The sequence below is a fragment of the Scophthalmus maximus genome, chromosome 13, assembly GCF_022379125.1.
Source record: "Scophthalmus maximus strain ysfricsl-2021 chromosome 13, ASM2237912v1, whole genome shotgun sequence".
NCBI lineage: Eukaryota > Metazoa > Chordata > Actinopteri > Pleuronectiformes > Scophthalmidae > Scophthalmus > Scophthalmus maximus.
This window is the reverse complement of record NC_061527.1, coordinates 13,341,355-13,367,978: the sequence shown is the minus strand read 5'-3', so window position 1 is coordinate 13,367,978 and position 26,624 is coordinate 13,341,355. Positions and strand designations below refer to the sequence as shown.

The following is a 26,624-nucleotide window of genomic DNA, read 5'->3' as shown; positions in this document are numbered from 1 at the left end:
ATGTATTATTATGCATCAAATTGTATAAACCGATGTAAAACGTGTTCTGTATGTTAATTATTAATCTGTAAAGTAACTAAAGCTGCAGCTACTACAGCTGTGAATACATTTCAGGGATAATTAAGTCATTTGTTTCCTGCAAAATGTACAATTTCAATGTGATTTATATTTGATCTACAGCATCACTGTATGCATTTTATTATTGATTTAAGACTTGGCTAGAAAGAGTCTAATGTGCCCTTTTCTCTCAACAGTCAAAACACATTTAAATCATGAATATTCATCTGAAATTGATAAATCTGTTACAGGCAGTTCAAAAATCAAGGTCGAAACAGTATTCATCAATATCTTTATTATTTACAATAGGCTTAACACTGATAAGCAGAACTTCACAGTAATATAACGTGAGCTTTAAATAAAAAATAAAAAACACAAAATATATATATTTTGTACACTAAAAAAGTTAATGTTAACATCTCTGCCGTTTTTCATCCCTGTGTAGATTCACATACTCATTTATGATGCGCGTGTGTGTGTGTGTGTGTGTGTCTTTACATTGCACTTGTACAACTGAAGAAGTGGCCTTTGGTATAATGATGTGCATTGATATACACACATTCTCCAGAGTTGTTCTCCAAAACAGGGAGACAGACGAGAATAAAATATATACTGTACAGGATAAATGTAGGCAACATAAACGAAGACAATGCATGAGACTGATAATGAGAATGAGCAGAAATGTTGTGGGCAGTTCAAATGTTAAACAGCATTGGTTCAGATATCAGATATGGGGGGGGGGGGACTCAACTCATTGACACTATAAACATTGATTGAATCTTTACTTGTTTATTTCTTTTAAAAAAACAACTGGACTGGAAATGTGTTTGATTCTCGAAGGTCACAATTTTATTTCACTCTTTCATAAGGCTTTCTTTTGGGAAACCTGTTCCACAGAGATGCACTAAACAATGGTAGAAACTCAATGGGCAAACAGGCCAAAGTGGTGCTATACTGTAGGCAATTATAATGAAGAAAATGTTTCAGACAAAACTTTTTTGCTAAATTATAAGACAAGAGAGCAGCATGCTCACGTGTTTCAAGAGGAAACCTAAACGGGTGTGGCTGCAGAAACAGTTTTAATGACCCACGTAACTGAGAACCCAAGTACAAAATCTAAATAGACAAGAATGCACATTTTCGTTTCAAGTTTGCATTTGACCACTAACCTCCAAATGACATAAATGCACACTGTATCGATAACCTATCACAATCTCATGGCAGAGAAATGATCACACATGAATGTTTTATTGATGGACTTTAACATTGACATACTTTGTACACATTTGTTCACACAAAGGCACGATGGCCATGTTATTTGAAATGCACAGTGAGGAGAAGTGAACCATCAGTTTGTTTCAAAGCATCTCACTTGGCAAGAAGTTTCCTGACACACACAATAACATGAATTGATGACATGAAATGCACCACAAAAAAAATGATGACAAGACGTTTTACTTGGCAAAGCATCATGGGTCAATAAGAGACATTTTGAAAGTGTTATGGACCTGCAGTGTTGATAGATTAGATTTTGAAAATATTCAGATGTGTCAGTGAACCAAAGTGTCTTATCCAGTGTAAATTAAGATGTGAGCCAAAGGAAAATAAGATGGGAAAAAAAGTTGTGAATTGTTTGTGCTCAATAAAACAGAGCAGCTGATTTTGGACTTTATTATCTAGTGTGACCAAAATTAGAAGTATGGGCCAATAGATGTTATGAAATAATAAATAAAGAGATTAAAGAGTCATGCAGATGAACATTCGGCCAGGTTCAGAACTGAAGAATACAGTTTCAATACATTCATAAAGCAGATATTCAGATCTGGGTGGATGGGCCTCAGTCTTGCAATACATCTCTGTATTCAAAAACATCACTGTTTATGCTGTGACCACACATAAATCTTTTTTTTTTTTTCCTGGATATGAAATAAATCGAATATATACACTATTGTTTTTCTCTCAAAATAGGTCTGTGCTTTGAATTAAAAAAAAAGAAAGAATAATTTAAAATTCAAGTTCATACATAACATTCTAAAAATTATTTGTCTTTTAAAACCAAACAATGTACAAATCGCTCATGTGCTGAAGACATACTGCAGTTTGTTTGCGGAGAGATCAGTACTGTGTGAGGAGTGTAAAGTAGGTCTCTGCATTGCTTGTAGTGTTGATACGCTGGAGACTTTGAGGCACTGAGGCCGCGACAAGGCTACAGGGAATCCAGCACTGTCCATACTGAGAAGGACACTTATAGAAACACTGTCCCAGTTCACCTGCTCATGTGCTACCCTGTGCTCTCCCTCTTCTCACGACACACGTTTACACTCCATCATACGCCAAAGAAATGTAGTGTGCGACGACTGGACATATACATCGAAATGCTTTCGAGGACTGTGGATTTCCCCCCATTTATGTGGCACTGAGTTAAGGTGTGAACATCAGTCATGTCACTGAAGCGAAGACAAATGGTAATTCGCCCCACATTCATTCATTCACTCACGCTTCTGTATTATGGGAAATAAACCAAATAGATTTAAATAAATATTTTCTTGTATTGTTAAGATTTGCTAAGCCTGTATTTTGTATTACTGTTCCATAAACCTAACGTTTCATTTGAGCTTAGTTATGCTCTTGTCAAATGAACACGATGCTGTAAGTGATCCCTTCAACAGCTGTCAGTGGTCTCGCTTTTTGGGAATGTCACCAGCTAAACAGCTGATTATTCACTAAAGATAATTCTCAAAAAACAATTTAAAGGAGACATATTGTGCTTTTTCAGTTTTTCCCTTTCCTCTAGTGTTTCATATAGGTTTTTGTGTGTATGTATAAGGTCTGTAAAGTTAAAAAGCCGAAATTCCGTGGTAAAGGGAGCTCCTCTCCCAGACAGAAATCTCTGCTCCCGAAGTTCCTGAAACGCCTCGTCAGTAGTCAGGCCAATACGTCACCATCTTACGGAAGTGCATACGGCATCACAACAGAGTGGGCCAATCAGAGTAGACTGGGCTTCATTGGGGGGAGGGCCCTTAAAGAGACAGGAGCTAAAACCATGTGTTTTAGACAGAGGCTAAAAAGAGGAGCTGCAGGAATGAGTTTGAGGAAACTGCTGTGTTTTCTGAAAATTAGAGCATGTAAACCTTTTCAAGTAATAATCCAACTGAACAGTATGAACCTGAATATGAGCAAAATATGTCTCCTTAAATCAATCCCAGAAGTAAGCAGTTCTGAGTGGATTAATTCAGCTACTGAGATAATACCAACTGTCAGATACTATCTATGAAATAAACTCAAAATAATGATATAAAAAAAACATCTGCACACAAATAAGTGTCAAATTGAATCCCCAAAAGGCTTTTTTAGAAATGGCAAACAGACACTAAATTTCCCAAACAATGAGCAAAAAAGTGATGATTCACATATTTGTGAAACACTGCTTGAGCTTAAATCAGGAAAACAGTATTCTCAGTAAGGCTGGACACAACCACCATCACTCTCGCTCAGTAATGTGACAGGCTGACAGATAAGCAGTGGGAGCTTCACCTACATCTACGGCCCGGCTGCGCGCGCGCGCGCGCGCGCGCGCGCGCACGCGCACACACACGCACACACACGCACACACACACACACACACACACACACACACACACACACACACACACACACACACACACACACACACACACACACACACACACACACACACACACACACACACACACACACACACACACACACACACACACACACACACACACACACCTGATACACTCGACATTCATTTGACAAAGAAGCCGTCATCACTGCGGCCAGGTGGAGACTTGCGGCAAAAACAATTCATGGTGCGACTTAAACCACATTTAGTTCAGAATAAACATTTCTCAATATGTACAGGTCAGAGCAAAGTTAGTGTCCACACTGGCATTTTATGAAACCATTGTTTGTAAACAATAAAAAAAGATTACATTTTGTAGAGATTTCTCTGAGGTACTTTAGAGATTCATCTCATTGCGTCCCCCAAAAAAGCTATCAATAGAACCAGAAACATAAAAAAGGCAATATATATACGATCTGTCGGGTAGTTAGGGCTGACGGTTGGTGTTGTCACAGTGGCTACCTCTGCACTACGTCACTAATCTCTTTAATACAGCTGTGCAGGTTGTCCAGTACAGTGTTGGGCCCCATACCGCTCAGTCCTCCTCCTGAGGACGAAGCCCTCAGTTCCTGCAGGCTGAGCTCGAGCTTCCCCACCGCCTCTCGGAAGGCAAATTTGTTCCTCATCTGAGGGATGCAGTCCACGTAACCTGAGCAGTAGTCTAGCAGCTGGTGGCCAGCGTCCAGCACCTGGCTGCTGGAGGGGCTATCAGAGCTGGCGTGGAGGGCGCTGCTCAGGCACTCAGCGTACTCCAGCAGGGCGTCGCGGCTGACCCGCTCCAGGGGCACCCTCTCTGCCTGTTGCCTGGTCCGCCGCAATGCCACCTTGGAACCGGCAGAGGGTGCCGCGTGTGAGGACGAGGCAGTGGTGGTGGCTCCGTTGGCCATTTTGGTGGGAGTCGTGTTGGTGGTGGCAGGAGAGGATGAAGAGGAAAAGGAGGAAGAAGATGCAGGAGGCACTTGTGGTGGTGGCACAGACGGTCTGCCCGTCGTCGCCCCTCCTGACGTCCGCCCTGACCTGTGACCTTTTAACGTGTCTCCGTTCACTTCCACGGGCGCACTGCCGACCTGCTCCTCCCCGTCGCCGCTGTAGGAGTGTTGCAGGCTGCGCAGAGTGGGAGGTGGAGGAGGAGCACATTTGGGTTTTACAAGTCGCGGCCTGTCCCGGTCTGCTTGGTGCTCAGACAGCAGTTTGAAGCGATTCCCCTGAGAGTCTAGGCCGACCAGGTGCACGTCACCTGGGCTGTGCTTCAGCGTGGGGGAGATCAGGACTGGAACTTTGTGGTTGTGAGTTGGTGCGCCCGCTGCAGCAGAGGAAGAACTTGAACTCTTAGATGGAGATGACCAACTCTGCTGCCTGTCCAGTCCTCCCCCACTCTCCTCTCTACCCTCCCTGACCCGGGAGAGACTGTCCGATTCCCCCACCTCCCCCCCAACACCCGGAGCCCTCACCCCTGTAGCAGTGCCCCGGGGTAGGAGCTTGGCTTTGGGCCTTTCCCTGATTTGTGCGGTCCCCTCATCCATCCTCCTCAGCAGAGTTTCCGAGGGCCGTGCAGCCCCGTTCTCTGGCTGGGAGGTTGTGGAGGCAGTTCTCTCCAGAGGGGGTTTCGCACTGCGGTTCCTGGGCAAAGTTAGAGCCATGCGCTCCAGGTCTGGCAGCCCAGCTGACATAGAGGAGGTAGAATTGGACCTAGGGAAGGGTTTAGGCCCTCCAACTAAACTTCCACCCTCCTCTGAAGACGTCGTCTTTCCTGTCCGTAGCCCCAGAGTCTTTTTGATGAGTCTCGGGGTAAAAAAGCCTGCTAACCCACTCCAACTGCTGCCGCTCGTCACCTGTGACCCAAGGCCAGAGGGTTTCTGTCCAAAAGCTGCCCCACAGCAGCGCGACTGAGTCTGGGTGGGTTCCCCGTGGGAGTGGGAAGGGGAGGCAGAGAAGCCTCCTAAACTGTCTGACTGGGGCAAAGGAGGAGGAGCGCTGAAATCAGCGGTGGGTTCATATTTCTTGTGAGGCTGTGTCTCCATCTCTCGGAAAGAACTGCTCCTCTTGGGCGGCGTCGGAAGGTTCTGGTGGAGCTGGGAGGAAGCCGAGGATGAAGAAGAGGAGGAAGACTTCTTCTTTATGAAGGAGCTAAAGAAGCCAGTCTTGCGGTCTCGTGTGAATGTGCCCATATCCTGTGCATCGTCCAAAAGGCTGCCGGGGGATTTATCTCGAGGCTGCTGTTTTCTTGGCAGAGCTGGAGAGCCACCTGATCGACTGTCACCTCCCAGCAAAGAAGCCCAGCCTGGAAAGAGAAGAGGGAAACGGATTGAAACAATAAAACTAATCTGGGCTGTACTCAACAGGAACACATCAGTTATTTTTCAAAGGTTACTCAAAATCATGCAGAACACAAGTAAAGCCGAATATTTGTTTACGCTCCCCTGCCTATACATTAATGTCCCTCATTCTATCAGACAGATGAATCTTGTTGTAAGATAAACTGCTGCCTTTCTCTCTGAAAGCTGCTCTTTCCTCCTTGGGGACTTGTAAGTAATGAAAAACCATTTCAGCAAGGGATTGGAACGTGTTCAAGCCAAGCCAGTCACACACGCGCGTGCATACAGTAATTCAATGATTTACAAGTTGCTCTTATAAAAGATGGGATGATTAATACACCTCTGGGGGCTGAAGATAAATAACACAAGCCAGTGAGAAACTGCCAGACCTCTGATACTAGTAAGGCTGTGGTATAACTTTGCTCAAGGAAAATTTTCACAAACCTGCTAAACCTTAAATGCAGAGGATGCTGCACAAAGTCCACTAGCCAGACAATAAATTGGGACAAGGAAGAAGAAAACTGATGTTGTGTGAAGTGAATAATGGCACGTGGTCACAAAAAAGTTAACAATTCACTCTTAATATTACATCGACAGCATGTGCATTCATTTTTGGGTTAAATATTTAAAACATTATTGTAAATGGTTACGTCACTTCATCCATAGAGCCTTACAATTCTCTCTTTCTTACACACTCACATGGTCCCAGTCTGACCATTGGGGGCAAACTGTGGAAACTTGAACATGTGGGCAGCAGTAGCTGGAACCGCCAACACTGTGATTAGTGTCCGACCCACTCTACCCCCCGAGCCATAGCCACCTGATTATACATGGAAAATAAAATATAGGCTAGGCTTTTAATCTTACATTATTTTGTACAATTTTGGACAAGTGGAGAAACGGTTCCTCTATTTTCGTCTTGTGAAAACACTTGTGCTTTAAGCCTTCGTGAGATGTTCTGCATGTGTAACTTTTACTGGATTTATGACTTCATGAACTCTACTGTTCTTTTTATTGGTCAATACTTGTGATTTTGGACAAAAACATACAACGAAATGGCCACAACGACAATAAACTGACAGAGACAAAGACAAAGGGCAGTGTCATTTTTACATAAAGCCCCCAAAACACAAAAATGAACACAATTTTATTTTCAACATTAAATAAATTAATAATAATTAAAACAAAACAAAGACAAACAACAGTCAATATAATGTCAATTTAATATTAGGGTTAGCAGATATTAATACAAGAGAATAATTGGTTCCTCATGTTAACTTTCATCAAAGATAGCAATCACTTCTTATTTGTATATGTCAGAGACGAGGAACAACGGTTCAGCTGAACTCGATACACGTTTGAGTGTATGGATCAGACGAGATGAGCTAAAACCAAGTTTAAAATGAGGGACACTAAATAACTTGATGCTAAAATACATATTTTTCTTATCAGTAGCGCATAGAAGTTGTGAATCCCGTCAGTAAATTTAATAAGACAGGAAAAAATTAAGTATCTAGAAGGGTCGAGATGTTTGACAGATGATCAGCTGTCTTATATGTTCCTTGGGGATAAAGGAGGACAAGGGACTGTTATATTGAATTTCAATATTTCTAGAAATATTTTATTTGTTTCAGACTGATTATTTTAGATCTTATACATTTTTATATATTTTAAGGTTCCATATCTTGGTTTGAATTTTTTTTCTTCAAATCTTTAACTGGTGTTGGACAACATGGACGTGAGCAATTAAAATTTCATGGATGAATTACAAAATCTTTGAACCATAGAAATCAAATAACTTGTAGGGACTGTCAGGCTGTGCTTGAGGAACTGCTGTGACATCGGTCAATTGACCAGTGGTCAGTTGCTGAGGAAAATGCACGCCCTTCTCTTCAGACGGCGGGCCCGGCGACGCCGCAGGTGAACCTCTGAATCGCCATGCACTCGCGTACCTGCAGAATCATAATGTGGTGAGCCTGACTGGTTGGTAGTAAGGCAGGGACGCCGGGCTGTACCTGAGTGGCTGTGCGTGCCGTGGTCAGTGCGCCCATCCAGACCACCCTCAATGTTTTCCTTGTTTTCTGTGTGCTTGTGGAGTGTGCGAGATTTGGAAGGCAACAGGGGCGTGTCGTGACTGAAAGAGTGCAGCGGTCCGCAGTGACCAGAGGAGGCCGTCTTACAGAGCTCCTCTGCTACCTCTGTAAAGCAAAGAGAAGAAAATACTTGGTTGAGAGGCAGGCACCACCGGAATCAACACAATGCATCTACTGTACATTTACAGAACAAAATGCAAAATAATCTGAATGAGATCATGTTCAATAGAATAACTGCAGCTATATGAGAAGCTCAGCGAGAGCAGGTTTTGAGTGTCAAACAAGACCAACAATTAAATTTCATGAGAGCTGAGATCAAGCGACATGTTTCTGTACCTTCAGAGATGCTGGAGTCATGGAACATCGTTTCAAAGGCTTGGTGGATCTCTGCAAATGAAGGTCTGTCTAATGGGCTCCACTGCCAGCCTGGTAGAAAGACACACACACAAACATGGCATATTATTACAATAAAATGCTGTATTTGACAAATACATGTGACTTAAAAATGGGTTTGAAGTCATCCAGGTGTTAAGTCAACATTTCTTTCACAGATATTTTGAACTTGGTTAATATGTACGACTACTCACATGCTCTCATGAGTTCATAGACTTTGGGGGGACATCCCTCAGGCTGTTCCATACGGTATCCTTTCTCCAGGAGGTCATAGACCTGAGACAGGTCGATGCCAGGGTATGGAGACATGCCATATGTGGCAATTTCCCACAGCAGCACTCCAAATGCTGTGAGAACGAAAGTTTTTGAGGATCCAAAATTAGGACAATGGAAATTAAGAACAAGATAGTACAAACCAACACTTTCTATGACTGTATGCGTAATGTGTTGCTCACCCCAGACATCAGACTTGATGGAGAAGGTGTTGTATGCAAGGCTCTCGGGTGCAGTCCATTTAATGGGGAATTTAGCCCCAGCGTGGGCAGTGTAGGTGTCACCAGTCATCAACCTGCTCAAACCGAAGTCTGCGACCTTCACGACATGATTCTCCCCAACCAGGCAGTTCCTTGCCGCAAGATCCCTGACAGGTGAGGCGAGGAGATAGGAGGAGAGAAAATTAGTTTGGACAAATGCAAGAAGAGTGCATATAAACACATTGACAAACCCTCCCCTCACCTGTGTATGAAGTTTTTCTTTTCCAGGTATTCCATAGCAGAAGAGATCTGCGTGGCCATGTAGAGCAACACGACAGCGTTCACCTCCTCTTTATCACAATCTCTCAAGTAGTCCAGTAGGTTGCCGTGTGGCATGTACTCAGTTACAATATAAAACGGAGGCTCCAGGGTACACACACCTACGTAGAATACACATGCCAACAACAAGTTTGAATGCCAAAGCCAGTGATAATACTTCATTCACAACAACTAATTAATTCATACCTAAAAAAAACAACAACATAATAATAACATAACACACTTTTAGTGATATTCCTTAATACTGACCTAGTAGCTGAACGAGGTTTGGGTGTTTAACCTCCTTCATAACTGCTGCCTCTTTTAGAAACTCCTCAACCTCCATGGTGTCTTCCTGTTATTGTAAAAAAACAGAAATACAAAATGAAAAGAAGCCTTTTTTTTTTACCAAGACAGAGATACAGTAAAAATTGGAAACATACAGCGTCAATAATGATAATCACATGTAATATCAAAGTCCACCTTTAGGTGGCGATCTATAACCATTGTTTTACTCTTTGGTTTTACCCCATGCCCCATCATTTTAAACGTCAGAATGTGCTGAGAAAATATTCATCGAAAACAGAACATTTTACAATTCAACTTTCAACAGATAGGCTCAGAGAAATCACATGATGATATAGAAAGGGACCAACCAACCCACCTTGAGTGTTTTGACCGCCACCGTGAGGTTGTACTTTTTCCACACTCCCACGTACACCTCCCCATACTGGCCCCCTCCCAGCTTGTGCTTCATGGTGATGTCTGTGCGCTCCATTTCCCACTTGTCGTGGATGGGTGACACACCGTAGACTGTGGGCTTGTTACATTTGGGCGCTGGGTAGTGCAACGTGGTGACCAGGCCATCGGCCACAGTGGAGTGGTGGTGGACCAGCTCGGCCAGGGTGGCAAAGCGGCTCTCGGATGTCACATACACCTGAGGGAGGGAGGGAGGGAGGACAAAAGAAAAGATGAACTCTGAGGAAGTATTAAAACCAACTGCAGCTTAATAACAAAACTTTATAATCACGCAGCAATGCAGAACTAAACTTTTACACCCCATTCAATGACTCAAACCACCATCATTTCTGGTGAGCCTGAACTGTTCATGTCTACCTTTCCATCAGAGGCTGTGTTGATGCGGTAGTGGTAGACTCTCCCTTCGTAGCGCAGCGATATGGACAGCTGTCCGGGGCTGCTCTCGCTTTCCCGGACCAGAAAACTCCCGTTGATAAGGGATGAGAGCAGGTACTCTGCAGCGCTGCGGGACACGGGCCCATGGTACCAGCTATGCTTCTCCAGACTGTTGACGGGTGTGATGTAGTTGGAGGGCACCCAGCCCTGGCCGTTCTTAGAGCGCACTTCACTCCACTCTCCATTCTGGTTGTAGCCCAGCACACGCAGCTTCTCGCCTGGACACAGCAGGGGAAACATGTTGGATTACATCAAGCATTGGCAGAATGACCTGGTGGCTACAAAGAGCGTCAATGGACAAGTCCTTAAGAGCTAATCAGTAGTTAAATAAACTCGTAAGCCAAAAGCCAGCTATTAGAAAAAAGAATGGAAACTTTAGGGATTTCATCTGTTCTCTATTGAAACAAATCTTTTTATCAATGCCTTAATATTGGGTCTCAAAGAAGTGAGAGGAGTCATGGATACAATGTGCCTCTTGTTGAAACTACTTCAAAAACTATTGAACAATGATAGCAGGGTTGGGTGAACTGCGTAACTGTCATAGAAGGCTCAGCAAAACCAGGCATGTCGCGACTTGGTCTGATCCGTCTTTCTCTGACGTCAGTGCGGCAGAAATGAGGGTGTGGAGAGGCTGATGTGTTGGAGACAGAAGGGAGGGAGGAATCCATCAAGTACAACAAACAACACTGAATGGAAGTGTGATCCGAGGACGATTAGATAAAGGGAACAGGGGAAGGTAGGGGAAATAGAGGGCAGTGGCAGGCAGGGAGTGATAATCTGACAGAGAGGAGAAGTTCAGCCTGCCAGTAGATGGATTTCTGCAGTTCTACCACACATCCTCTGCACTGCCTTTCTTTACTGTACATCTGCCTGGATGTAGAAGTAAAAAAGTAGAAATACAATATTCACATTACAAAGTAATCCAGCATTGTGTTGTGTTTGCATGCATTTGATTGGCCTGTGCAGCACCTTGCCAATGACGCCGCATTGAGCGTGGTTCATCTTTCTTGATAGACAAACCCTGAAATTTTGTAAATAAAGCCCCCAGTGTCAGCACCCCTGACGTGATGCCATGTTGAAATGAATGAGAAGGCTGCATATGTCAGTGCTTAAGTTTATATGAACTACATCCGCTACATTTTTGTTTTAAAGCTAAACCATCTCCGAACTCACGATCGTTTTAGCTCTATATCAGAAGTAACCCCCGTACAACACATCTGAAAACGTATATCACGTGACCATTAACGTACACGGAGCACATGCATGCCGGTGTAAACAGGAAGCAGATTGTCGAGTCTGAATTCAGTCTCTTACAGAAAATACAATGAACGAGAAAACAATAATAACTAAGTTAGACAAGGGACTTCTTATCTTGGAGCAACGGCGAGGTGGAACCGTTACCGACAGCAAGTGTTTACATTTTGTCGTCACCGCTGGTAGTCGAGTCGTGACTGTTAAGAGCCAATCAGAAAGTGAATGCGAGTGACTGTGTCATCGTTTCCAAACATCTGTTTTTGCCCGTCTAAACTTTAACACAGCCCCAATGTTTTCAAACTAAAACTGGGCCTGCAGCGTTTCCAAACATCTAAGTTATACATGGCAACAGTAACGCGTTTTGAAACTAAAGCCTAGTAGTCTGGATGTAGCTTTAGGTTATCATGAATCAGTTGACTAATGCCAATTCCTAATTTGCAAGAAAATAGTGCAAAGATTTAGACATAGTATAAGTACCAGAGCATTTTGATCGTGCTGTCTGCACAAGTCTCAGACAACAAGTTCTGGTTCCAACTGTGACAAATAGCAGCTACAAAAATTGAGTATTAGACCAAAGTAAAAAGACCAAAATAGTAGAGGTAACATTTCACTAATAGACCTCCAAGTCCAGTCAGTAAGACGAACCATCGGCCCATCAACACGTAACCACTAACTGGAGCTGCAGGTCGAGCACTATGCCAGCACTCCACAGAGCTACATTAAACAGAGATGGTTATCCACATCCAGCCCACCAATCCACCAGTCTCCTCTGTGTCTGTCCTCTGCGCCTGTAGGTTTTGTGGGAGTGGAAACACTGACTGCCTCCCTCCCTCACACTGAGCCATGTGTGCCTGAAGCCTGGGCTCTGGTGTGGCCTAGCCTGGTTTGACCTGGCATGGAGCAGAGACAGTGATTGGCCCCAGACGAGGGCCTGGTGAATCCCTCTCTGTGATCAGCCTCTTCCTGCTGCACACATCCACCTGTTATTATTACAGTAGAACAAACGCCATAGTATTTGAGACAAAGCTGGGGTGTTTCAATTTGAGACAGGGAAGAGTGGGATAGATGGGAAAAGTGCTGAGGAGCCCGGGAGTGCACATGTGCTTGCGGAGAAGAATCCTAGATTCAATCCATGAGTCAGGGTCTAAACATCATTTCCATCCTAGGCAGCTGCTGCAAAGCCTTCAAATGACAGATAACTAACACACTGCCACGTTTAATACTTTGGTTAGGTTGGGGACACAACCCTGGCCGTCTTTTGTGAGGATTTTTTTAGCTCGGGGGGAAAGCTCAACTGCGGCTAGTTGAGACAGGAGGCTTGAACAAAGAGTGTATGTGACAAAAAGAGGAATAAAGATTATGATAATCGTGTAAAGATTGAGATATAGTACAAGCATCACAGCGTTGTAATTGTGCCGTCTGCCCAAGTCTCAGACAACAAGTTATTGTTACAAGCTAAAAGGTGTGTGTGTAAAATAAGTAATTCATGGCTGGGGGTTAGATACCTGCTGCTGTCACTAAAAGGTGAAATTACAGTTACTATTAGGTAAGCTCTAGTGACACACAACATTCCTATGGCATAACTACACAAAAAAATGTTTCTGGGAGTCGCTGACCTGCCAATCACTGGCCGTGCCCTGAGGATAGTACAGATGACTCTTTGCCACATGTGAGGGAATCAGTGTTGGTTAAGAAGGCGTTGGTGAGAATGATCAATGACATGGAAAAATCTCTCCTGGAGCAACATTCACAATCCCTAGGCAACAACCTTTAGTGATGATGCATGAAACCCTGGAGTTGGAGACAGGTCTTTCAAGTCTTGTGTCATCACAGGACGAAACCACAATTTTTGCTGTTAGGGAGCTGATAGGTGAATGACACACTCACTGATACAGATCTTTGTTGTTTTTTTTGATCATGTCTACGTGTAATTGTTTACCTTTGGTTATGCTGAGCGTGTTGTCTCCGCTGGCGACAAAGTCATAAAGTGCAACGAAGAGGTTTGGGTCGCTCTCGGCCGCTCCCAGTAGGTTCTCTTTGGAGCTCCAGCGCACCGCCTCCGTCAGTGCCGCCGAGTCCAGGCCGAACGGCCGGTGGAGAGCTTCTGGAGGGAGGGGAGGAGGAAGGGTCGGGGAGAAAGCAGATAAAACTATGAGATTCGTAAACAAGCAACATCATTCACACAGGTCAAAGGGAAAAACAATTAGCCCCTGGACACAGACTGATACGAGGGGGCTTGTCTTGTTGCAGATCAATCTTATGACAAACAGTTGTAGCATCACCAGACTGATGCTCCTCTAAACAAATGGTACAGATTTCATTCTCCATAATCCATCTCACAGGCCGTCTACCTGTCGGTCCAGGCTCAGTCCCCAGCCTGAAGCCTGTTTGGCGATGACATCTGCTCAGAGCAGCCCATTCTTCTTCAAAACTACTGTTTGCCTGCAGGCACCTCAGGAGCATTACTTAAACCAGTCCAATCACTGCAGAGCACTGCTATCACTAACACACACACACACAGACCTGCCGTGTCTGGCGCAGGCTAGGTAAGATCTGAGGTGGGATCGTTGTTGTACCCGTGTATATACGTAGAGCAGGAGGGAGGAGGAGCTACAGCGCCACTGGGCTCCGAAAGATTCTCTTGCTACGCCGGATGCAGCGATTGCCATGGCTGCACGCCCACAGGCACACAATTATGAACAAGTACAGTACATGCGTAGCCCCGACATGTACTACTACATTCAACAGCTGCTGCCAAAGCCGCTGCATGTCTGGACAGCTGGTGAGCGAGTGGGAGAGGAGTGCGGTGGAATTAAGGGACGGAGAATGGGGAACAAGTAACAGCAACTTTAAAACTCAGAAGCCATTACACAGGGTTGTTTTTCTTCCTCATTTAAAAATAAGACTCACTTTAAAACATAAATGTAATCCAAAACAGCCTCTCGATAAACACTAGATTTTAAAAGTATTTAGCTTTTGTTTTCAGATGTTAATGTGAACATAATAAGAAGAAGGGACAAACAAAAAAACATACCCCAAAATGAAGACTAGAATCAGAGTTGGTCTGGTCTCGTTTCAGTTTTAAACATCATAAGCTGCCACCTATAAAACTCTGTGATCCACGACTGTTTCATCCTCCAGCAGCAGACAAATTCATTGCCAGCTTGTTTTTACTGCCGACATGGTCGGTTTTGGTAAAGAACAGAGATGTAAACACACACTTTCTTCTTTAAAAACAAATTCGATGAAATGCTGAATTGCATTCGAATGAAATATAAATAAATATATATTTAATGTAGATATAAAGGATTTCTGCTTTTCATTTCACAACTGTGATGCAGAAAAAGACTCAGTTAAAGTGAATATTTTGCCTCATATCACAATTTAGAAACACGTCCCAGGTCGAGTAATAAGAGAGATAACCAAGCTAAGGAATGTAAGAGCAGTGTCATGCTCGCAACCTGAAAGGAAACCGACACAAAACTCAACAAAACAGCAGCAGCCGTAAAAAGTGAACTCTATGGTGAGCAATCACACACAGCTGAGAAGTTAACAACTTTCAGATTTGGTTTTTAATTTGAGAATCGAGAGCACACACTTGAAACATGCATTTTCACTAAACTTCTGAGACACTGGCGCGGCCTAATGTGGTCAAACCATGTTAATAAATACTTTTGTACTTTTTTTTCTCCATTCGACCAGTTTAGGGTGGTACATTCAAATTCAAAAGAATTGAGTGAGAACAGAGTGCCATTGCTCTAATCTTTCAACGCTGGCAGAAATTCGTTAAGAAATTAAGTATTTTCCATTGTTAGTCTTCACCATGTGGCCGACACATGCCATACGCACTACAGAGCGGAGGGATTTTTCCGAGCTGTGTGACTTACACACTGAAACAGCCTAAAACAGATTTAAATATCTTTTTATTTTGCCAAACAATGTCGCTCTGCGATATCTATTTAGTCCTCTGTAGCACGACAGCTACACACAAGGCTTGCTCACCTTTGTTCTGGACCAGCATGCACTGTAGCGCAGCACTGGCCGTGACCTGGCTCAGCCACAGTTCCCAGTACATCTCCTGCTCGGTTCTGTTCTGGTCCGCTACCAGTCCCAGTATCCAAAGAAATACTGAGGTTTATCCTCGATCCGCTGTGCTGATGGCGAGCAGTTGTTTTAAAGCTTGACTGTATGTCTATTTAGACTAAGAGGGTGGAGACTGAAATGCACAAAAGTGTACATTCTCCTGGCAAAGAATAAGAAGCACGAGCTAGTCCTCTGAACCATTTCCTTCGCCGTGGAGCAAAAAATGTTGTATGAGAGGCGGTCAGAGAGAGGGAGACCCCCCGGACAATGTATTTACCCACGCTGTCCTTGAATCAAACCGCCTAAACTTCTGAAGTTACAGCGCTGACTCGCACACTCGCTTCGTGCTATGATGTGGCCTAGAGGAATCAGGATTTCCAAGGTCCATCTGGACAGCACAGACAAACATGACTGATGTCCGCTGTGGTTTAACACACTGTGAGAGATGGCAAAAACATGGCAGAGAGAGGCAGCGTGAAGGGCATGTGTTGAAGTGTGTGTGTGTGTGTGTGTGGGGTGGGGGGGGGGGAATGTAGATACAGTGGTTGGGGGTAGGGCAGAGTGTATAGTATGGAGGAAAGTTGAGCTGAATGTGACGTGTGTGCATGTGTGGAGTGTGTGAGGCCTGGACCAGCGCTGTGGCCGACAGCAGATGGCTGGTCTTGTCCCCCAGGGGGAGGAGAGGTCCTATTGACCCCCTCTTTTCTTTTGTGAGTGTGAGTGTGTGAGTGTGTATGACTGCAACTGCCGTAGCCTGGCAGAGCCAACTGTCAGAGCTGCTCCTCTTACATGCGTAGCTACACAGCTCATCAAGAATGTTTTTAATGAAACAGTGATATTATTCCAAACGCGGTTGTCAAAGGTGTTGATTTTGAATCTCAATTTAAGCCACCACATTGCTAAACCGCAAAAAGAAACTCAGTCATTGATTAGTCGAGAAGTCCAAGGCTCAATTCAAAAGTAACCAGACTACATCAGATTATTTTTGATAGCATGAGCACGTTACATTAGTTTCTTAACCTCCCCTTAAAATCTTTCTTTAAAAATCAGACTAACCACGAGATGCTGTTCCATCCAGGCCGAGCTCAAGCCCCATGTGCTGAAATGTTTGATTGAGGGGGCAGTTGGCCCGCGTGGGGTATGTCGTGTGCCCGTCCGGGTGCCTCAGCATGTGTGTGTGCGCTGTCAAGTGTAGCACATGTGCACTGTGAAGAAACTAGGGCTTTTTTGTTTAGTCCAGTGCAGAGGGTATTAGCACGTCGGAGGGGGGCATGACAAGCTTGCACCCCCTAAGACAGCTGGAGCCTGGGACAGAGGTGACCCCCCCGGACCCAAAGCACACACATCAACATTTAAACACTCATATCCACATCACATGCACACACATCATCTATCTGCCCCTTGCACCCTGCTGCTTACACCACAGCTGTTTGAGTCTCCATGTGTCCAAAAATCTGCCACTTCACTAACCGAACCACCTTGGGCCAAAGTATTAAACAACAACAAAACTTGCACCCTAATCAAAAACAATACAGTTCATATCTTCAGCCCATGGCCAGCGAGGTAAGGGTTTATTTTTAGCTGCTGGAGAACAAAACATGGCAACACGACATCCAGAAATAACAGAGCACAGTGATGGTGGAGATCGACGGCAGGCTGCCTGCAGGAAGCCCGAACAAAAACCTGAGACAATGACGCGGATGAGACCCACGTATACAAGACATTTTAGAAGCCAGTAGCCAGGAGGACAGCTCAGATCAGATCCTGTGGCAGAGTCAGACAGAAAGGGAGAAGAAGAAAATGGGAAAGTCCCAAGTTTCTAGAAAAACAGTGAGCTGGAGCCTGAGATACGGGTTTACTTTTATCTACCCTATGTTGTAATATAGTATCATCATCTCATTATAGCCACTGAATCACGTTGATATTCGATGATAAATCATGTTAGAACAGCTCTAGAGCGGTCTTGTGAACACAGTCACAGACATACTGGAGGTGGCATCATCACAGAGCTGTCAGAAGTTGCTAAGTTACCCATGCAGCGATGCAATGGATGAAGTGTTATTAAAATAGCCCCAAATCACTATTCCCTCAACCCTTCAACTTAAAAAAAAAAAAACAAGGGATAAAGAGCAACCAACAAGAGATCCGTCTTCTGTGACACATCTAGTAGGTCACACAGAGGAGAAAGGAGAGGAACTTTAATGATTCTTAATGAAGTGGGAACATAGAGTAAGCACTACCACAATAAACTGATTTGTGATGGAAAAACAATTAATCAACTATAATTAGAGGCACAATATGATGGTTGCCGGTTCTCAAATGTCACAGATTTCTCCATTTTATATAGTGATAAACCGTATTATTAGGGTGTTTTTCAATGATTCCAGATATTTTGTACAACAAATAATTCAGACAGATTAAATCAGTGATGAAAATTATCTTTAATTGCCACCCTACTTCGTGTACAACTAAGCAAAAGCAACTACCGTGGCTAGTAAATCAAGGATACATGAAAGGAAAAGATGGACACCAAATGATTGGGTCTTAAAACAGGGTTAAAATACACAACCGTCGAGAGTGCTGCTACAAAAGCTCAGTACGGGCTGAGACATCTGTCAAGCAAACACCAGTATGCAGTTCTTTTAAGTAAGCTTTTTCAAGTAGTATATTTGTAATATAATTGTTAAAATCAAGACAAATCCATGGGAAATACAAGTTACGTCTGATGTATTTTGTCCTTATTCTTGACGTTTTTGATTTTAGATATTTTATGCAGTAAATGTTTAATGGATTTATCAATCAAATTTATTCAATAGTGGGGGAAAAAACAAAATGAGTTCAACTGCGTGTTTGTTAACTCGTTACTAACATGTCAATGACTCGATTTTTAAGCGATCCATCTAGAGTTGGAGAAGCAGTCCACAGAGAAGAGAGGAGACACGAGAGTCAGTTGTTGTTCAAGAGGACTGGACAAAGGACAATAGCCTCATTAATGCCACATCACAAGTGTGTGTGCGCGCATGTGTGTGCGTGCGTGTTGGCTCAGGGTGATATTCCTTTGTTTCCGAGGACTTGGAATTTATTGTCTGAAAACACAGCTCTTTTGTTTACTGATGTGGTAAATGGACTGTATTTATAAAGCGCTTCTCTAGTCTTATCGACCACTCAAAGTGCTTTTACAGTACAAGTCACATTCACACACATTCATGCAGCGCTTCTATTTACCGCACTTTTTCTGTCACATTCATACACTGCCGGAAGAGGCAAGATTAATTGTCTTGCCCAAAGACACTTGGGCATACGGACTGGGGGAAGCGGAGACAGAACCGCAGACCTTCTGGTTGGTGGATGACTGTCTCTACCTCCTGAACTGCAGCCGCTCGAAAAGACTGAAGACTGAATATTTCCCCCAGTCACTTGAACATGGAAGTGGTCACAGACTTTTATACCCCACTGAATACACACCTACATGTACGCACTGGCCCACAACTCATTCATGTCCACACATATCCACACAGGCACGTCTACCTCAATCAGACCTCTGCCGTTCACTAATCCTGGTGTTGCAAACCGCCTCTGAGTAAGTGTGTATGCATGCACCTCTGCCGGATCACGCCTGTGAATGTTCTCTGTTCCGCTGCGTCCATACAGCCATCGTGTCTGCTGTCTACGTGGAAATACGCCAATTAGGGAGTGGACAAACATCAGTCTGGGCCTGAGGGCAAGAGGGATCATCGTGAAATGGAGAAGAATGGAGCCTTAACCCTGCCCTGCCCCTCTCAGGGCTTGTTATGGGTTAATAATGGGCTCTAAGTGCTTCCCTCTAGGTGTGCTGGCAAAGAAAAAAGCTAAGTGTTGCTTTATGTGACAGCAGAGAGGATTAGCAGCATATGATGGCTTGAGCTAACTCCTCAGCCACACTACAGTGATCTGACTCACACGTAGGGAAAGCTAAGGCCATTTACAAATTTGAATTGACCAATTATGAATCAATACATTGAAAATACAGAGTTACTCTGTACTCATTCAGGCTCTCTGACCTGCTTAGTGCACAGTAGCTGTGCTTAAAAATGTCAAAATTTAATTTAAAAAAAAAAAGAAAGAAGGGGGAGCAACTTTTGGATTGATAACAAGCAATTCTATTTCAGCTTTGCGCAATTCCCAAGTCAAAAAGAAAGTGTGTCCAGCAGAAGCCATACACTCAGAGAAAAATATTATGCTTACATGACTACAATAGATGTTAGAGCGCTGTCCTCGTCGCAGATCTGCCCACTCTTGTCAAGATACATGATGCAATGTGCAGTATGTGGATGACGTAAAATGTCTGTCTGAGGTGAGTGTTTACGTGACCAACTCCCCACAGGTAGAGAGGTGTGTTGACCGCAGCAGATCTCTCCAAAGCTTGAAAAGTACACTCTCCGTATTGCAGCCTCCTTGCTTTTCTCCTTTCTTCCTAATGAGGGTTTGCAGTAGCACCGATGGATTTCGATGTCTGGAGAGCTAATCTGTGTGTGGTGTGGTTAAGCTGTGCTCGTTGTAGGTTTAAGCTGCTTTACCATGACTCAGTTTAATGAACAGACTGGAGCACAGAGGGAAGATTTTAATTTCACTGTGCCCTTAATCAGATAGCCCAGAGAGCCCCCGGCTGCAAAACCAGCGCGGAGGAGCAACTATTTTCAAAGTATACAATATTCAAGTACAGTAAATGGTTTCTCTACACACTGGATTAGCTGCATTAGTAGTATTATTATCATTACATAATTAGAGATGACAGTGGAGCAGCATGGAGAAGGCAGTGTATATTTGAAATTAATCAATGGAGGCTGGAATGTGACCAGCAATCCTTCTTTAAACAAATCATAAAAGTCATCATAAAGTCTCATAAAAGTAACAACTTTTCCCTCATCTCAGATTAATCACACACATCACATGGCATATTTGAGCGCCGCAGTGCCACAGGGCGCCCAGATTAAGGCCCTTTGACTGACTGGTCAGCTGGTGGGCGATTACACCAAAGGAGTAGGACGCGCTGCATTGTCCTCAGGAAGAGCTGCACCACATTACAACTCCACCGAAAAGAACGGGGAGAAAAGAAATATGAGAGCGTGTGTGCAAGTGGATGCATGTGTGAGTATTCACAGTAAGAGTGTGTGTGTCTGTGTGTGCATGCATTTCCAGCCAAGTCTCTAGCCTGCAAACCAGAAGATAAGCAGCAGCGATAAAGCCAGCAACAGAGGACGGCTCCTGGAAGCAAATCAATGCAGGCTTGGCACAGGGGACTGCCCCCATTTCCTACCCCATATCTAATGTTTTCCCTGCTGCACCATCCACAGCTTGAGAGTGAAAACTCTTGATTTAACCAGGGGCCACAACAGCAATTTGGCTGGAGCTCTCCACTAAGTTGAAAACATTTGGTCTTTTAAAGCCAACAGATTCGAGGGATGGTTTCACCATCCGCACAGCCAATCGCTCACTGTTCAGATTAATCCTCACTCTTTAATAATATAAACTGCAAGGGAGTTGAGGCCAAGGAATAAAAACTAGGACTGTGGTTTTGGGAACTACACAAGGTTGACTGGTTGCAGATGCAAAGGCTCAAGGCTGCAACTGAACGTTGGATTGCAAAAAACACAGGCACAGCGAGACCAAAAAAATCTGGCAGAATACAATAACCGAGCAAAAACCACCAGTAATAAATTGTTAAATTTGTTAATTGATGATTATATGCAAATTTGATAAATCTTTTAACATTTGGATTGTGGTACATTCTATTGAGACCATTAGAAATCAATGGACATTTTATTGCCACGAGCAGCTTGGCAGGCAGTTGTAAAACAGGGCAGTCTTGGGATAAGGATGAAAGCAAAGATACATGAATGATTAAACATAAAACCATTACAATGGTACATGCAGTTTTCAGACGTAAGACCACGTTTGATTGTGTTAAAAACACCCCGCGCTTCTAGAAACGCTGCCGTCTAAAACCATACTAATTGCCACCTCTACCAGTCAGACTCATCAGTGATGCCCTAATTTCAGGCCAGTTTCACTCGTCGGAGGTGTGGCCATGGCTCCTCCTAGTGGTTAATGGCGGTTACTAGGACGAACGGACTAATTTCTAATCAACAAATCATCTTTACTCCAGGCTATTATCTTTTTAAAAGGCCTTTTAAAATCTCATCCATAGCCACTGAGGTGTCTGAAACTTGATTTCCTGGCCCAGATGTCACAGTAGCTGCTGTGCGACTTATCTGGTTGTTGGGGTATTAGCACATTGAGTCCATAGAAGAGTGGATTTGTCTCTAATCTAATTTCACCCATGATGCAAATCAGCTTAGGTCCTTGGATCCAGCACCCAGGCATCTTTCCTCTCCTCTGGGCAGCTTAAGCAGTGCTGCACTTTATGTGAAGCAGGCTTTAAATTCACAGCACTGCTGCCAAAAAACACCCCAATCCACTGATCTGCCCCAATTTCTATGATCTGTTGAGAGTAAAAATAGATAAACCTATCGCTTTGTTGATTTTTTAAATTTTTTTTTATAAAAAGACCTTTCAGAAGTATTGCTCCTGCGTTTTTTATGTCAGTACACCAATCAGGCTAACCCACCCAAAGTTCGATGAGGACAGGCAAAAATAAGACATTGACAACACTGAAAACGTAATAAACTGCAGTGTGAGCTTGCAATTAAAAAATACCATTAAAGAGTCTGTTTCCTCGGCACATTCACCCCTCTGTGTCAATTCAATAGCAAAGCAATCTGCCTGCTGCAGTGTCTGTATCAAACGAACCCACTGCATTGATGAAAAACCTCTGAACTCCTGACAGGGCTAAAGGGGGTGGAAGTGGAACCATTGATGTGTTGCAGCCACTGATTTGCCAATTCTGCACTTCAACCAACAGACACAGAGGTGGCTGTCAGGGTGGCTCCCTCTGAATCAGCACCCTGTCTGTCCGTGTTTAGCTCAGTGTCTTCTCGCCGACCTGTCTGTCTGTCTGTCTGTCCGTCTGGTGGGGGTGATGTTCAGAGACAGGGATGCTAAATTAGGGATGGTCTGAGTAGAAATGCTGCACACCTGAGCAGGGGACATGGGAGCTGACTCATCTTGTCTAAAGTGGAGGGGGGAGAGGGGGCAGCCCACATCAGGAAATTATACAAGGAGGAAAAACTGACTGCTCCTGAGGAGACATGAAGGAGAGGGAAACCAAAGGAGCATAACAAGTACCAGTTTGCACGTATACCCTCAAGCATCTTTGTTTGTCTCCCCTAAAATGACTCCGTTGTTTTATGGATACTGACAGAAACGATGGAGGAGTGGTGGAATCACCCGCACATACGAGGCTCAGCGAAAACTCACTGGAAAGTCCGGTAGCAACACACAATAAGGCATTCCTCATAGACTGGCACCTTTCAATTAGATGCCCCAAAAATGCAGCATTTCTGCAGCTTCTGTCCTCTATTTATTCAAGAGCGCGGCCTTTCATTTTCAGAGCATTGTTTCTTCATTTCATGTTCACATTTTCAAATGCTTCGACTCAAAACGCAGCCCTCGCTCTCAAATAGTCCCCACTCGTGTGCAAATTTGCTCTACTCTTGCTCAAAACATTTGTCTGTACTCAGATACAAATGATGCTACACAGATGTCATGTTTTTTCAGTTTTGAGTCCTTCTCGTGCTTCTGTACCCTCATGAAACTTCTGCTCAATGAAATTAATGATCAAATGAAACAAAATGAAAATTCCCCAAACAATACGATGCAACGTTGACCTGAAGCCTTGGCACTGCCTCATTGCGGGACGCGTTTGCTTTACTTCTGACAGTGCCCCTGTCACTCATACTCATTTGGCCCTTGAAGTTTCCTTGTCTGTTATGGGGTGGTTATGAAGCTGGATCAATAAAACCACTTCAATGTGTTGATCTCTGATTCCTTTCAGTAGGAGAACTTTTGAAACCACGCTTCCTGTGAAAGCACATTTACCAGCAACATTAAATCAGATCTGTCATCAACCCAACACCGCAACGCACCAGTTGACTTACAACAATACTATGCATCTGTTCTTGGACTTCCTTGTTCAGCTCGGACACTTTGACTTCCTTGAATGGGTCAATTCCTTTTTTTTATCTAAACTTCCTAGACAATGACATGATTCTATTTAGTCATTTTGCTGTTACATGATTATAAATTCATAGAGCAGCTTGCTTCATTTCTTATGAGCAATTGTGATTTATCGTCCTTTTAAAAACTGATTCACAATACATTTTGTTGTGTTTTAGCCCTAATGAACACTGATTTCCTAACAACCAAAACACGATAACACTGCATCATTACCACCTCAATAGACTAGCAGAAAAAACGGAACACTGAGTGCACAGTCCCAAGCTTCCTCACTAGTCTTTGTTCTATTATAGTGTACTTTGAAAAGGAGATGTCTTTCTGCAGAGTGGCTATGTGACTGCATCCCCGCTGCTATAAAAAGGCCACTCCTGCCCCGACATCGGAGCGAACACAACAGTGCCCACAGTGAGTGCTGCTGCACTTATGTCTGTCTGTCCGTCTGTACTTCAAACTGAGGCGAGATACTTCTCAGATGTCAAGGCCAGGGATTGAAAAATGACATCTTCCGCATGTTCCTTGCTCTCTGCAATTGTGTGAGCTAGATGGGTCTAGGGTCATCTGCGGAAAAACTAGGCAAGCTATGCCGGTAGATTGACATCCATGCAGCACAGATGGGAACCAACCATCCACTGGAGGACAGACGCAAGGGAGAAACAAAGTTAACATCGAGTTTACACACAGGGAGAGCTATCAAGAGGAGTATTAAGAAAAGCCCCGTGTGACTTAAATGCATGACGATATCATGAATCTAGACATCTTGTCATCTTCATTACTTATTAAGCCCAGATAAGCCTCTGGGAGACCGTGCCTAAGGGCAGAGTGCTGGGAGGAAAGAGGCAAGGCCATTTAGGGCACGGAGAAGTTACTGCTGGGCGGTTTCTCCATCGCTCAAAGTGGAGACATGCTGTAGATCTTCTGCATTATTCTCCACGACTCTCAGTGCAGATAACAATATAAATGCGTAACTCGGAGGCAGGAGCGTGGTTACATTTCCCACGAGGCCGCTGACCCACATTATTCCTGCACTTTCAGGAGCTACCAAATGAATCCACTGATCATGTGAGGGGATGGATGCTGGGTGGGACAACTCAGCTACAACAGCACCGGAGCAGCTGTAAACTTTGACACCTGCCCGGGTGCGACCGTCCAGTGACAGAAGGCCAGTTCAAGTACTCACACAGGTGTTCCCCCCCCGCCACCGCCCGGCATCGAACTGTGCATCCTGCTGGTTGACCGCCCCGCCACAGTGGCGACGATCGGACAGAGGATGCGACTGAGCACCACTCGGTGTTGTAACGTGAGCCTGCGGCGGCTGCGACAGCGACTCGATGGAGTGAGCGAACTGCTGCTGCACAAGCGCCGGAGGCAAGAATCACTGTTTACCAGAGCAGGCGGCGCACGGGCGGGCCTCGAGGAGGACTTCGCCCGACAACCTGCAGCCAGAGCCCAGGGGGCGACGCGTCCTCCTCCCCCAGGCACAACGTCTCCCCCCCCCCCGGGGGGATCTCGGAGTAACGTGCGGGCAGCGGTGCGCCGCGCCGCGCGTCGCGCCGGGGAGCGACCGGCCTCGTGGCTGCACTCGCGGACGCGTTTGCCGAATCAACACCGGCAAAGTGAGAATGCGCGAGTCAAATGGACGAGAGACGGACAGCTAGTGTTCGTGGGCTATTTCCGCTAACGCGTCGTTGTCAGAGTAGCGCGCGCTCGGCCAACCGCCGCCGGTCGGCAGCGGGCGCGTCAGAGTCCCACTCCTCTCCTCCGCCGTCGCCCGCGGTCAGTGCCCGCTTCGCCACATACCTGAGTGCCGCGTGAATATGTTGATCCCCGGGTCGGGCACGTTGGCCGCAGCAGCCCTGCCCGGCGGTGTCCCGGTGCTGCTGCCGGGTTCCCGGGGTCTCCTCCCGGCGCCGCTCGCCCGGCTCCCCTTCCCCTGGTGTGGCTGGGACGCGTGGGGCTGCGGCGGCTGGAGGGCGGTCGACGTGCCCTCGCCGACGCGGCCTACCTGCTGCCCCATCCTGGTCGTGTGGCGTAAGGACGTCTGGGTCGAAGCGAGCAACCCCCCCCCTCGCTGCGCACCCCTGGCTCACATTCCCCCGAGCTGCAGCGGCCTGGCCGGAACGGTCTCCCTCGGCCCCCTCCTCGCCGTTCTCCGCCGAGCTAACGTTGCCTAGCCCCGCACTAGCTCGATCGGCTAGCCTGTCGGCTAACGCTAGCAGCTATCAGTGAAACCCACCCACCCTGCCTTTCAACGAGAACAATCGCGAGCCAGGCCCGTGACAGCAGCTGCCTCGGTCCCGGCGGCCCCGCTGCTATCCGAGCAGAAATGAACGGTCAGCGACGAGCGAGATTCGGTCAAATCTGGAGCTTTTTTTCAGAACCGTCTTGCCGTTGTCCGGCAGCTGCGCGCCCCCTCTGACGCCGCCATCTTTACCGCAGAACAGAAGATGTGTTGCACAAGGCGGGGGGTTCGCCGCGATCCCCTGTCACCGTCCTCCTCCTCCTCCTCCTCCTCCTCCCCCCCTGCACCGACACTGACCGAGTCCCAACAATCCCCGAGCTCCGGTGCCAGCGGGCGGGGGGTGGGCAGGTGGGCATGTGGGCTGTCTGAGTCCTGGATTATAAAACACTAAATCAACGATTGTGTGGTAAAACAAAAGCAGTGCGGTGATCAAGACGACCGAAT

At 45.3% G+C, this 26,624-nt stretch overlaps 1 protein-coding gene across 5 annotated transcripts; it reads right to left on the bottom strand.

Annotated features, from left to right (window-relative positions):
* Positions 1–332: 332 nt before the first annotated feature.
* On the bottom strand, positions 333–26,366 carry abl2 (c-abl oncogene 2, non-receptor tyrosine kinase). Of its 5 annotated transcripts, none has more exons than XM_035647126.2 (11): positions 25,739–26,366; positions 13,683–13,847; positions 10,412–10,707; positions 9,960–10,232; positions 9,566–9,650; positions 9,240–9,417; positions 8,960–9,144; positions 8,699–8,851; positions 8,448–8,537; positions 8,034–8,216; positions 333–5,984 (listed from the first exon to the last, which is right to left on the bottom strand). In XM_035647126.2, the coding sequence occupies exons 1-11, from the start codon at positions 25,953–25,955 to the stop codon at positions 4,162–4,164; spliced, it is 3,648 nt and encodes a 1,215-aa protein (XP_035503019.2). In that variant the 5' UTR covers positions 25,956–26,366; the 3' UTR covers positions 333–4,161. The 5 variants fall into 5 exon arrangements, with proteins under 5 accessions (XP_035503019.2, XP_047192645.1, XP_047192648.1 ...); XM_047336689.1 differs by having other exon boundaries at positions 13,683–13,844; XM_047336692.1 differs by lacking the exon at positions 25,739–26,366 and adding an exon at positions 15,746–16,305.
* Between the last annotated feature and the right edge of the window lie 258 nt (positions 26,367–26,624).

Coding starts and splice junctions, on each gene's coding strand:
- abl2 (XM_035647126.2), bottom strand. CDS start 25,955: ATGGGGCAGCAGGTAGGCCGCGTCGGCGAGGGCACGTCGACCGCCCTC. Junction 10,233..10,411: donor ACACAGCCTCTGATGGAAAG/GTAGACATGAAC, acceptor TCCCTCCCTCAG/GTGTATGTGACATCCGAGAG. Junction 8,852..8,959: donor CATCAAGTCTGATGTCTGGG/GTGAGCAACACA, acceptor TCGTTCTCACAG/CATTTGGAGTGCTGCTGTGG.